Source organism: Primulina tabacum, chromosome 4, assembly GCF_025594145.1.
Source record: "Primulina tabacum isolate GXHZ01 chromosome 4, ASM2559414v2, whole genome shotgun sequence".
Taxonomy (NCBI): Eukaryota; Viridiplantae; Streptophyta; class Magnoliopsida; order Lamiales; family Gesneriaceae; genus Primulina; species Primulina tabacum.
Window position 1 is genome coordinate 9,480,548 of NC_134553.1, and position 12,849 is coordinate 9,493,396.

General features: G+C 32.9%; 1 protein-coding gene across 1 annotated transcript; it reads left to right on the plus strand.

Annotated features, from left to right (window-relative positions):
• Positions 1 to 6,383: 6,383 nt before the first annotated feature.
• Positions 6,384 to 7,238, plus strand: LOC142541531 (NDR1/HIN1-like protein 1). The gene has a single exon (XM_075648052.1). The coding sequence runs from the start codon at positions 6,463 to 6,465 to the stop codon at positions 7,096 to 7,098; it is 636 nt and encodes a 211-aa protein (XP_075504167.1). The 5' UTR covers positions 6,384 to 6,462; the 3' UTR covers positions 7,099 to 7,238.
• Positions 7,239 to 12,849: the final 5,611 nt, after the last annotated feature.

Below are 12,849 nucleotides of genomic sequence, written 5' to 3' on the forward strand. Positions count from 1 at the left end.
CATGTTAACTTACTGTCCAAAAACCCAAACCATGACCAAAACATTTTCGAACAACCCAAAATAAAATAAGAAAGCTTTCGACTTTAGCCAATCCCAAGAAATGGCACTTTACAGCTTACGGAAACAATAAAATTTCTAAACACAAACCGACTCGAATCAACCTTGAACAAAAACTTAGACTCGACCCTAAGATACTTATTAAGACCGTGACACTGCTCAAAACCACTCAGGAAATGATTTGAAACCCGAACACACACCAAAAACGTGAACAAAGATATTCTCGCACAATTAAGACAGCTTGAGCGGTTTTACGAGAAAAATCATAACTATTTCATTTCTTGTTAAAAAATTACGAATTTGGTATCAAATCGAAGATAACACAATAAACTACAGTTTTTGTGTTGAAAACATTTTCAGAAAATGTACGGATAGATACCAGAATTTAAAATATAAAAGATCAGATTTCAAGAGTTTGCTGTCAAAATTATTCTTCGGACAGATTGTGCGGTTTTGAAAGAAAGATCATATCTCTCTCATTTCTTATTCAAAAATTACGAATTTGGTATTGAATCGAATATAAAATGATGAACTACAACTTTTATGTTAAAAAGTTTTTCAGAAAATAAACTGATTGATACCAGTTTTCGAAACAATGAAAGTAAAATATACACCCAGAAAGCCACTGCACAATGAACTCATGCTATCAACTCTTACCACCCAAATGCTATAAATCATCAACCAACATACCAATATGGGTCTAAAACATATATGAACATGATCATAAGCAGCCATGTTAGCCCGGAACCATCCAACGTCGCCTACAACATGAAAACGTGAGAAACAAGTGTATAATCTTGACATGAACATAAATCTTGAACATACTTGCACGAAAATGATTCTCACAAACATGAATGCTTATCCATACTATTACTTGATTGATGAGAAAAGAAATGTAATTACATGACTTTGGTCTTGAAACGTAGAGAATCTCGCAAATCTTGACGATCCGGACACGAGAAAGAAATTTGGAGCTTCTTGATATTCTCAAATGGTAGAACCGATGGAAATGGAGCTCAAGAACACTTGAGGAGAGAAAGGGATTAATGAGGGGAAATGGAGGAGAATTGATGGGCATGTGAAGTTTCTTCCGGAGAAGACTTGGCCAATGTCTTGAAATTTTATGCAAGTGGGGTGGATTTAGGGTATTCTAGGCATAATTTAAATATATTGATTAGTTTTAAACTAATTAATCAATATATGTTGTAGTCCAAATAAAATTTTAGACTACTCGAGATTTGAAAACTAAAACATAAAATAATCCTAAATTTGTAATAGTTGCACAACAATTAAGGGGAAATAAAATACTAATTGTCATAAAATAAAATACTCCATAACTTAAAAATAATTTTGGGCAGTGAATTTGACTCAAAAATAAATATCTCAAATATCCTATCCCCGGTCCGATCTCGTGTATTTGCCTGAAAAACTGGAACTCAAATAATACAATTAAAAATATACATGAATAAAATAATATGTAATTGTATAAATATATTTATACAATTAAAATATGGTGCATGCATAATTTAAAATAATATAAATACATCATGTGTTGATTTTACGTGTACTATTAAATTTTCGGGGCGTTACAACGTTCATTATTGTCTTTTGACTGGACAAAGGCTTTGTACCTTTGTGCATAGCTGGAATCCACTGAATGAGCTTGCCTTGATCTGCAACTGAAATATTCTGACTGATGATTCGAACTGGTCAGTTGAACCGATATTCAGTTGGGCTAGTGAAATCAGTTGACTCGTCAGTTGAACTGATTTCACTCTTATTCAGTTGAACTGGTCAGCTGGGCTCTTCATCAGTTGAACACTCCTTCGGCTGGCCAAGCTTCTGAGGTTCTCCTGCTGAACCACCTATCAGCTGGACTGCTCGTCTGACATATCAGTTCGTCTGATTCAGTTTGCACAATCAGTTGGACGTCTTCAGTTTGCGACTTAGACAGCTCGTAACTGATCCTAGCTTCTGCACACTAAGGTAGATCATTAGTAACAAAATAACAAGTTTTGTTAACATCAAAATTAAGTAAAGATTGTGAACATGAAATGTTCTAACAGTTTACGTCTAAGGAATAGTTATGTGAGTGTTTTAAGGTTATATGTTAAGTTTGGAATGATTTGAGACGTCGTTTTGAGGTCTAAAGATAAATACGAAAAATTATGCTTCTAGAGGTAAAACGATTATTTTACACCTAAAAAAAATGTTAGACGCTCTAGCAGTGCCCTGATTGCTGTAATATTGTTAAAATGTTTATGGAGTTTTATGATGAAATGTTAATGCTAAAAGACATGTTTCATGATTGGTTTAAAAGAAAATTGATTTATATATATATGCATGAATTTTTATAAGTGATGAAAATATGAAACGTCGGAGGAGGTGAAGTGATTATGACTAATATGATGATACGATTGGAGATATCGTGAGGGAAAAGGCCCTAGAGGGAGCCCGTTTACGGAAGAATGTCCTAGAGGGAGCCCGACGATCGTATTTTCATTGACATGATATGATAGGTCATGGCTCAGTTGACGGGTGAGAGTGTCGCTGATGTCCCCGTCGTCCAGTACTGTGGTTACACGTACATGAATCCATCGACCATCAGCTGATACAAAAGTGACAATTAACGATATGAATTCAATAAAAGGAAAACGTATACGTATATGATGAAAAGAAAAAAGTATATGATGAAAGAAAAATGTTTAAGTTTATGCATGTTCATGAAAAGTTATTTTAAGTAAAAGTATTTTCACTTTTGCATGTGTATATATATGTATTAATTGTTATCAAGATTATGATTTGCTGAGTCAATAGACTTACTAGGTGTGATTGATGTAGGTGAGCATGATATTGATATTGATGGAGGTTTTGATGGTTGATATTGTTGGACTGAAGGTGCACACAACCCGAGGATCAGTGCTAGTTTTTCCGCATTTCCGTTTTTATTTATGTTAATGACTTATGCTAATGATTAAGCTACTTTAAAGATTTTCACGACTTTTATATGCTTATGAGTGGTTTTGGAAAGGATGAAAGAGTTTATGATTTATTTTGAAAAATGTTAAGTTTAGGGTTGGTGTTTTGGAATGCTTACTTTTGGAGTTTCAAATTTAGTTGGTAAGTTTTATTTTTAAATGGTGCAAAATATTCATATTTTAAATGATTAATGTTTTGGCCGAATGAATTAGAAAGCAAGTTTGAATAAAAAAAATTGCTAGTACTTTTTAAAAAAACGAGTAGTGGACGTTTCACTTTAGGTCTTTGATTTCATAAGCATCTTTGCCAACAATCAACATGTTATCTACATAGAGCAGAAGTACTATCAAATCATCATCAGATATATTTTTTTATAAATACACAATTGTCTGCAGTGGTTTTCTTGGATCTCTGTTGAGTTATCATTGATTCCAACTTGTTGTACCACTGTCTTGGTGCTTGCTTAAGACCATGCAGACATTTCTTTAATCTGCACACGAGGTCCTCTTTTTCCTTCTCTGCAAACATGTCTGGTTGCTCCATGTAGATTTCTTCCTCCAAATCCCCATACACGAATACGGTCTAACATTCATTTTTTTCAGCTCTAGATCAAGCTCAGCTGCTAACCATAACACAATCTAGATAGATGTCATCTTCATCACAGGTGAAAATATTTCATCAAAATCGACCATATGTTTATGCTCAAAACCTTTGATGACAATTCTAGCATTGAATCTTGGTTGACTACTGTGTTCTTCATGCTTCAACCTGAACACCCACTTATTCTTCAAAGTTTTCTTGTATGTCGGCAACTTCGCCAACTCAAATGCTCATTCTCATGCAATGATTGTATTTTCATCTTGTATGGCCTCCATCCATTTATCTTTGTGTTCACTAGTGATATCTTCCTCGAAGCTCTCTGGCTCTCTCCCGCCAGTTAGCAGGATATATTCATTTAATGAATATCTGGTTGAGGGTCATACTTATCTTCCAGAATGTCTGGTCATTGTACCACGAGAACTTTCTACTGGTGGTTCATTGTGAACACAGATCTCATCATCATCCTCATGATCGTTTTACAATTCTTCAGCTTCAACCGGTTGTGGATTTATTATTGAAGGTCATCATTCCAGATCTTGTTCAGATCCAGAATAATTCTTTCGCGCAGTCTCCAAGAATTCATTCTCCTGAAATATATCATCACAACTTCTTATATGTTTTTTGACATCTGTATTATAAAACTTGTAATCGAATTGATAATTGTTATTGCCTATAAATATGCAATTTCTTGTTTGACATCCAACTTTTGTCTTTCTTGCTTTAGTACATGAACATAAGCAACACACCCAAATACTCACAAATGATTATAAGAAAATTCTTTACCTTGTCACACCTGCTTCGGGATATCTTAATTGAGAGGACACAAGGTGAGCGATTCAATATATATGCAACAACAACCACAGCCTCACCCCAAAATTATTTAGTCAGCTTTGCATGTGAGAGCATGCTTCTGACTCTTTCTGTCAAAGTTATATTCATCCTCTCAGCTAATCCATTGAGTTGTGGCATCTTTGATGGTGTCGTTTGATGTCTGATTTTGTTCCTTTTGCATATCTCATCAAAGGTTCTAATGTATTCTACTCCATTATCTATTCGAATATATTTTAGTTTTATGCATGTTTGTCGTTCAACCAAGTTTAGAAAATTATTGAATGTTTCTGCTACTTGGTCTTTGATTTTCAGTGTCCAAACCCAAATTTTTCAATAATGATCACTGATAAAAGTTATCCAATACCTCGCTTCTCCGAGCGACAATGGCATTGGACCACATAGATCTAAGTGCGCATGATTTAGAATTTTATCGGCTCTGCTAGGAGGTGAACTTTTGAATGATATCTAATGTTGTTTTTCGGCTAAACAGTTCGTGTATTGTTTCATATGAGCCTGCTTTATATCGGGTAGAATTTACTTGCTCACAAGGCGTGCAAGATTCTTTTCACTTGTGTGGCTAAGATGTCGATGCCACAACTCTGTTGAGTTTTCTTCCACTGCGTAGTTCACAACTTCGAAATGATTTTCTTGAACTACATACAGCTTCGACATCTTTAATCTTTTTACCACCACAAGTGTTTCTCTTGAAATCTTACGTACCCAATTTCGAATGATTGTGCATAAACTTTCTTCATAAAGTATTTCGACATATATCAGACTCAGGCACATATTTGGCACATGTCTGACATCTTTCAGGACATGTACAGAGCCATCCATGGTAGTTAAGCTCACATCTCTCTTTCCCACGACTCTAGATAAGTCGTTATTCTCCATCCTGACCATAACAAAGTCCCCTTGTGTGTATAATGTAAAGAATTATCTTCAAGATGTGACGTGGATTGTTGCTCCACTATCGATTACCCAACTAGTTGCTTGAGTTGCCAAATTTACGGACCTCTGCCTTAGCTCGTGAACAACATTGAATTCGTCAATGACGTTTGTTTGCTCATCATCAGTTCCATGTTTGCCTTTCGGTTGTCGGCAGTATTTTTTAATATGTTTGTTTTCTTCACAACGATAATACTTTATGTTGGCATATCTCCCCGATGAATTTTTTCTCCTTGGTTTCTGATTTGTGTTTTTCTTGATCTTCCTTCTCCCCCTTGACTTAGGGGCCAAAACATCTGACTGTGAGGTAGAAGTTCCTTGAGATCTACGACTCATCTCTTTATTCAAGATGTCACACTTGATGAAATCTATACTCACGACTCCTTTCGGTGTTGTGTTCATTACTGATACCTTCAGAGTCTCCCAAGACTATGATAATGAAGCCAGCACAATCAGAGCTATCATATCGTCATCAAATTTTATGCTTGTACTTGATAACTGCTCCAATTCTTAGATCTCGTTCAAATGATCTACTACGAGAGTTTGTTATTTGAAAGACATAGTGGACAAAAATTGTATTTTTCGAATAAAATGATAGTACATAAAATTTATTCGCAAGTCCCTACTCAATTTCAAGGATAATTAAATAGAGATTAATGAAAATCACATAATGCAGATATTTTTTTTCACATTTATCATAAAATAAATATTTTAGTAATAAATTTTGGAAAATATTTTATAATTGTCATAGGTATTATTATGTTAAAAGTTCCGCTCATCATTGTATGGAAATTATCAGACTAGCTTCTTGAGTTCAAATATGTCGAATGGAACCTTAGCATTTTGTTTGAATTAAATTAATAATTTTTAAATTCAATTATTCAATACGAATCGAAGAAAAAATGTTTTTAATATATAGTTAAATCCATATTTTAAAAAATCTCCCAAATAAATAATATATTCAACATATTAAAGGGGGAAGAAATACTTTCCCTTTGTCATCCCACACCTCACCACATTTACTCCACCGAGCCCCGCCACCGCACCATGACGGACTTCGAGACCAGCCACCGCACCACCAACCGGAAAAAGCTCCCCCGCCGCCTCATCGCCACCGCTCTCTCCCTCATCCTGCTCATCCTCCTCCTCGTCCTCATAACATACGTCATCATCCGCCCCAAAAAACCCCGTTTCATCCTCCAAGACGCCACCATATACGCCTTCAACCTCACCACCGCCACCAACTCCCTCACCACCACCCTCCAGGCCACCATCTCCTCCCACAACCCCAACAGCAGAATCTCCATTCTCTACGAACAAATCCACGTCTACGCCTCCTACCGCCGCCAGCAAATCACACTCCCCGCACTCCTCCCTGCCAACACCTACCAGGGACACAGAGATACCATCGTCTGGTCGCCATTTCTCTACGGGAGCTCAGTCCCACTGGCAACATATCTTTCTGGGTATCTAAACAAGGATCAAACTGCAGGAACAGTGCTGATTAACATCAGAGTTAGCGGCAGAATCAGATGGAAAGTTGGGGCGTTCGTTTCTTGGAGGTATCATTTGAGTGTGAATTGTCCAGCTTACATAAATTTCGGTGAAAAGAACAATGGGATTGCTGTTGGGCCTGCTGTAATTAAGTATCAGTTGATAATGAGCTGTGGTGTTCATGTTTGAGCTTCTTTAATTGCATTTTAATGGTTTTTTGTTGCTCATTATCAGTGTAGATCTTCTCTCTACCTAGATTTCTTTTCTCCTTTTTTCTGTATTTATTTTTTGTTGTATGACTTTTGTTAAAGTTCCTAAAATTACCTAAATGTAGGTAACAAATTGTTAAACTTCAACAAAAAAATATAAAAATCATTTTTTTATTTTTTTATATGAATTTAACTATATATTAAAAACATTGTTATATTCAATTCGTATTGAAAAATATAAAAATGACAAAAACTTGCGTGAAACGGTCTCACGGATCATATTTTGTGTGACGGATCTTTATTTGTGTAACTCATGAAAAAGTATTACTTTTTATTATGAATATGGGTAGGGTTGACCCGCCTTACAGATTGAGATCCGTGATACGGTCTCTTATGAGACCTACTCAAATGAAAAAAACTTGTGTGAGACGGTCTCACGGGTCGTATTTTGTGAGACGGATTTTATTTGGGTAACCCATGAAAAAGTATTATTTTTTATGCTAAGAGTATTACTTTTTATTATGAATATGGGTAGGGTTGACCCGTCTTATAGATTGAGATCCGTGATACGGTCTCTTATGAGACCTACTCAAATGAAAAAAACTTGTGTGAGACGGTCTCACGGGTAGTATTTTGTGAGACGGATCTTTATTTGGGTAACCCATGAAAAAATATTACTTTTTATGCTAAGAGTATTACTTTTTATTATGAATATGGTTAAGGTTGACCGTCTCACAGATTGAGATCCGTGAGACGGTCTCTTACGAGACCTACTCTATAAAAATTATCAATTTAATTCAAACAAAAAGCTAAGGTTCGATTTTGGAGTAGGTCTCTTGTGAGACGAATCTGTAAGACGGCTTAATCCTATCAATAAAATTTATTACCAAAATACTTATTTTATGATAACTGTGAAAAAATAATATCATACGATATGGTTTTCATTTATCTCTATTTAATGATCCTTGAAATTGGACAGAGACTTGCAATGAAATTTGATGTACTATCATTTTATTCGAAAATTACAATTCTTTTCATTATATTTGTTTTTTAGCCATTTTGGTTTTTTAATTAGTCAAATTTTAGTTTTAAATCGTTTTTTTTTTTTTTGTCGACATGTTTGATATCAAGTAAATCAAAGATGTAATAATTCAAAAATATTTCTTTCTCGGTGGAACTTTCTTAGAGACGTCCTTTCTAGGTCGTTAACATGTAGTGAAACTTTCTACTTATGCAGTAATAAAACTTATATCTAGTTACTAAACAGACCTAAATTAAGGCTTAATTGATAACGACTATATAAATTCAAAAATTAAAACAAATAAACACAAATTGTGAAAATTATAAAATATTTTCCAAATTTAATGAAATTATTTCTAAAATATTTATTATGATAAATTTGAAAATATAATAAGATTTTCATTAACCTCTAGTTTTAAGTGAATTATCTTCGAAATCGAGTGGAGACTAGTCAATAAAATTGGATGTAGTACTATTTTATTCGAAATTTATAATTTTCGTTCATTATGTTTTTCTTTTAGTGATTTTGGTATTTTATTTTGTCAAATTTTATATTTAAACTGTTATATTTTGTCCTTTTTTCTCATAGCAATAACATGATGCAGACATAGCATAGACAAATCCAATACCATGCAAATCAGGTAATCTGTAATATTTTTAAGATCGAAAATGAGTTTAGAGATTGTGAATTAGGTATTTGAAAATTTTGTGGAGTCAAATTATTTAAAAGACTTCAGTCGAGTTAGCGGGTAAAGTTAGTTCGCAATTCAGCTGGGTGCAACATACAACTTGTAAAATTGTTTGCTAACTGCAGGAAGAGCCTGCTGGACTTAGTGAACAATAACAATTAACACACATCTAGCTGGTCAAATGTCAAGATCCAGAATATGAGACCAGGTGACGACTTCCTTGGTCGGTACATGTTCCGCAATTCTCAAACGGTACATGATCTATAATATGAGTTGTTGTTAACTAAAATATGAAAATCTAACCTATGAATAGGAGACAGATAACATGAATGACCATATTTCATATCAGAATGAGAGACATAAAAGATTTGATAAGTACTACTCATATCAACAAAGTGTATAGGAAATGTGTGAATGAGAACATAAACACGTTGAAAATTTTCATGTTGGTACAGTGAAAATAGTCGTCGAACTGAGACGTTACATATATGAAAAGAAAGTAAAATAATAGAAAATATGATTGACAAAAAATAAAAAAGGCAAAATTTTATGGAGGTTCGAGGACAATTGTTTACGTTTCATCTTCTTTATTAAAGAATTATTTTACTAGATAGCTTTATTAATAAAAACAGCACAAAGTAATTCCAAATAATTACTTATGGCATCACAAAGTACTCTTACTTGGGCTAGGCTATTAGGTCCATGAATCCGAGGAGTTGCGTGTGTATCTGTTGGTGTTATCTTATATCCCTTATATATCACTTTTATCATTTCCCTACCACTAACCTTTTTCCCCTTTGGATACAATATTACCCATTAAGATATGACATAATTCTTTACGGCCCACCTAGACAATAGATCAAGCGACATAACATTAGCTGTTTGACGCACAAGAACTTCTTAGGATGACACTCATCCTAGTAATACTCTCACTCATGTACGCTTAACTCAACATTCTCATTCTCAAGAAATATACTTCTTCAGAAATTGGAACTTATGATCTTGCTCTGATACCAATTGTTAAAATCAAGAGTTTACCACTGTGAAAAAAGTTATAGCAGCTATGCAAGTCGTAATTTTATTTCTTTATACTTGTGGCAGTGCAGAATGCACTTACTTGGGTGCTAGTACACCGGACTGTCTGACCCATGAGTCTGAGGATATTTGTGTATATGTGATAGTGTTGTCACATATCTCTTATATATAGTAGTCTTACCCCTTCCATACCGCCGACCCTTGTCCTCTTCAGAGACAATATTACCCGTTAATATTTGACATTACTCTTTTATGACCCACCTATTCAGGCAAATCAAGCGGAGCAACGTCAATAGCTTGACGCAGCAGAACTTCTCAGGATATCACTTATCTCAGTACAACTCTTACTCAGTCAAGGCTTAATCTAACATTTATCTTTTTTATCGAATAGGAAATATTCAAATTTTAATACATAACTAAAAAAAGTAAGACAAAAACTTGTGTTAGATGGTCTCACGGATCGTAATTGTGAGACGAATCTCTTATTTGAGTCACCGATGAAAAAAGTATTACTTTTTATGCTAAGAGTATTACTTTTTATTGTGAATAAGGGTAGGGTTGACCCGTCTCACGGATTATGATCCGTGAGAATGGTCTCACATGAGACTCACTCAAAAAGTAATTATGGAATCCCTCTTGCTAAATAAAATTTAAAAACCACGAAATTTTAAAGATTTAAAGGTATGGAGACTTGCTTTTAAATTTCCACCAGGATATTTGTATTTGTGTTTAGTCCCTATTAGACTAAAAAAATATGCGGCCTCTAATTCAAAAAAAAAAAAAATTCCATACTATGTAGGCCCATATGTGTTTTCTGGATGAAATTCGATATATATGAAATTTGAGTAATAACTCTTTTTAAAATTTGAGAAGAGAGATAAAATTTGATTATAAAATTAGAACAGTTATATTAATATTAACACTTGCTACACTTGTTTATATGCTCAAATATCATATATTAGCATCAGATAGGAAATAATTGATACTGAAATGTTATTTATTAGCACCACATTTTTAATATTTTGTACTGATTTTTATCTGAAAAAGACATGATTTATTAATATCAATACATGAATTATCAGTATCAGATCTGAAACATATTGTATTTGAATATCATAAATTAATACTATATTTTAAATATTTTGTATTGATTTTCATCCGATAAAAGAAATGTCGTTAATATCAATATTTGTTATATATGTTATAGTACTTAAAAAACACAAATTAATGAGATCAGGTAGAAGATTCTTCTCACAAAATTGACCCATGAAATTATCTTATAAGAGTTTTTGTTTATTTTATAGGTGTACCACTTATATTAATAATTATTTTATATGGCAAAAATCAAGGAAGAGAATAGAATCAGCCGCAGACACATTTAAATAATGTTAAATAATTATTGGGTTACATGATAATCACAAAATTTTTGTTAAATAATCCCACGATTTAATTTTGTGATACGAATCTTATATTTGGATAACCATGTAAAAGTTACTTTTTTATCCCAAAAATATTATTTATGATTATAAATAAGAAAATGATTCACTCATCTCATAAATAAAAATCTATTAATTTATCAGTTGTCGACCAATTTATTTAAAAAAAATTGAGAAAACTACTAAATTAGAATAAATAAATAAGTAAACGGCTGCTTTTAGAATTTTGAGTAGGCCTTTTGTGAGACGGTCTCACAGATCTTTATCTGTGAGACGGGTCAACCCTACCCATATTCACAATAAAAAGTAATACTTGTAGCATAAAATGTAATAATTTTTCATGAATGACCCAAATAGATATATGTCTCATAAAATACGATCCGTGAGACCGTCTCACACAAGTTTTTGTCTATAATTTTTATCTCAGGATGCAAATTGGGGTAACTGGCTAACTTTTTTTTATACCGGGTATTTTCTTCCTAATAAATATATCAGACGTTTTTCACTTCTTTTCCTCACTATTTCTAACTTCTCCACTATATATATCAACATAGAATTTACTATTCCTCATTCCATGAGTGGGTTCATGTAAGACCGTCTCACGAATCCTAATTTGTAAGACGAATCAACCATACCGATATTCACAATAAAAAGTAATACTCTTAGCATAAAAAATAATATTTTTTCATAGATGATCCAAATAGAAGATCTGTCTCATAAATACGACCCGTGAGACCGTCACACACAAATTTTTACCTCATTCCATTATATTTCTTATTGGAATCAAGCTATACATATATCTATATCAGAAATGTCTGAAGATCCTCGTCACTCGGTAGAAAATCTCATTTATGAATTTTGGATAAATGTCTAAATATCCCCATCACTCTTAATCAAATTATTTTTTCTTAAACAAAACTACGTATTAAGTGAAAATTACAATTAAAGATAATAATTATACATTAATTATTAAAATTAAATGAAATATTAATTTATTAAATAAGATTATTATATATTGATAGTATATAAATGAATATTATAAATAAATAAAGATAATTAATAAAAAAATTATGATTGTTCGGACAGGTTTACAGAAGTGGTAGGTTTTAACTTTTAATGTGACATAGTATTAATCCTAATTGATTTTAAAAGAGTAGATGAGACCGATTTTTAAATCTAACGGTCTCATCCTTGTTTCCTCCTTGTATTTTCAATTTTAAAAATATTTTATATTTTGAAATAGATAAAAAGACATCAAGCATTAACTGCATGCCGGCTGGGGCATTATATTTCTTCCGTACACTTGACCGTTCATTCAAATTAATTAACGTTGTGGTGGCAGATTCAAATGATCAACTAATTGAGTTTCGTCCCCTGTAGAAATGATTATTTGCCCAATATTTAAAAAAAAAAAATAAGATTTCAATATTTTAAAAACATAATATAACCGCAAAATAATGGATTAAAAATATAAAATCCTCATCCAATTTAATATAAGACATTAATATTTTGAATATTTATTTACATAAAGACCAAGGATGTTTACATACA

Excerpts from the sequence above, each read along its gene's own strand:
- LOC142541531 (XM_075648052.1), top strand. The coding sequence starts at position 6,463 with ATGACGGACTTCGAGACCAGCCACCGCACCACCAACCGGAAAAAGCTC.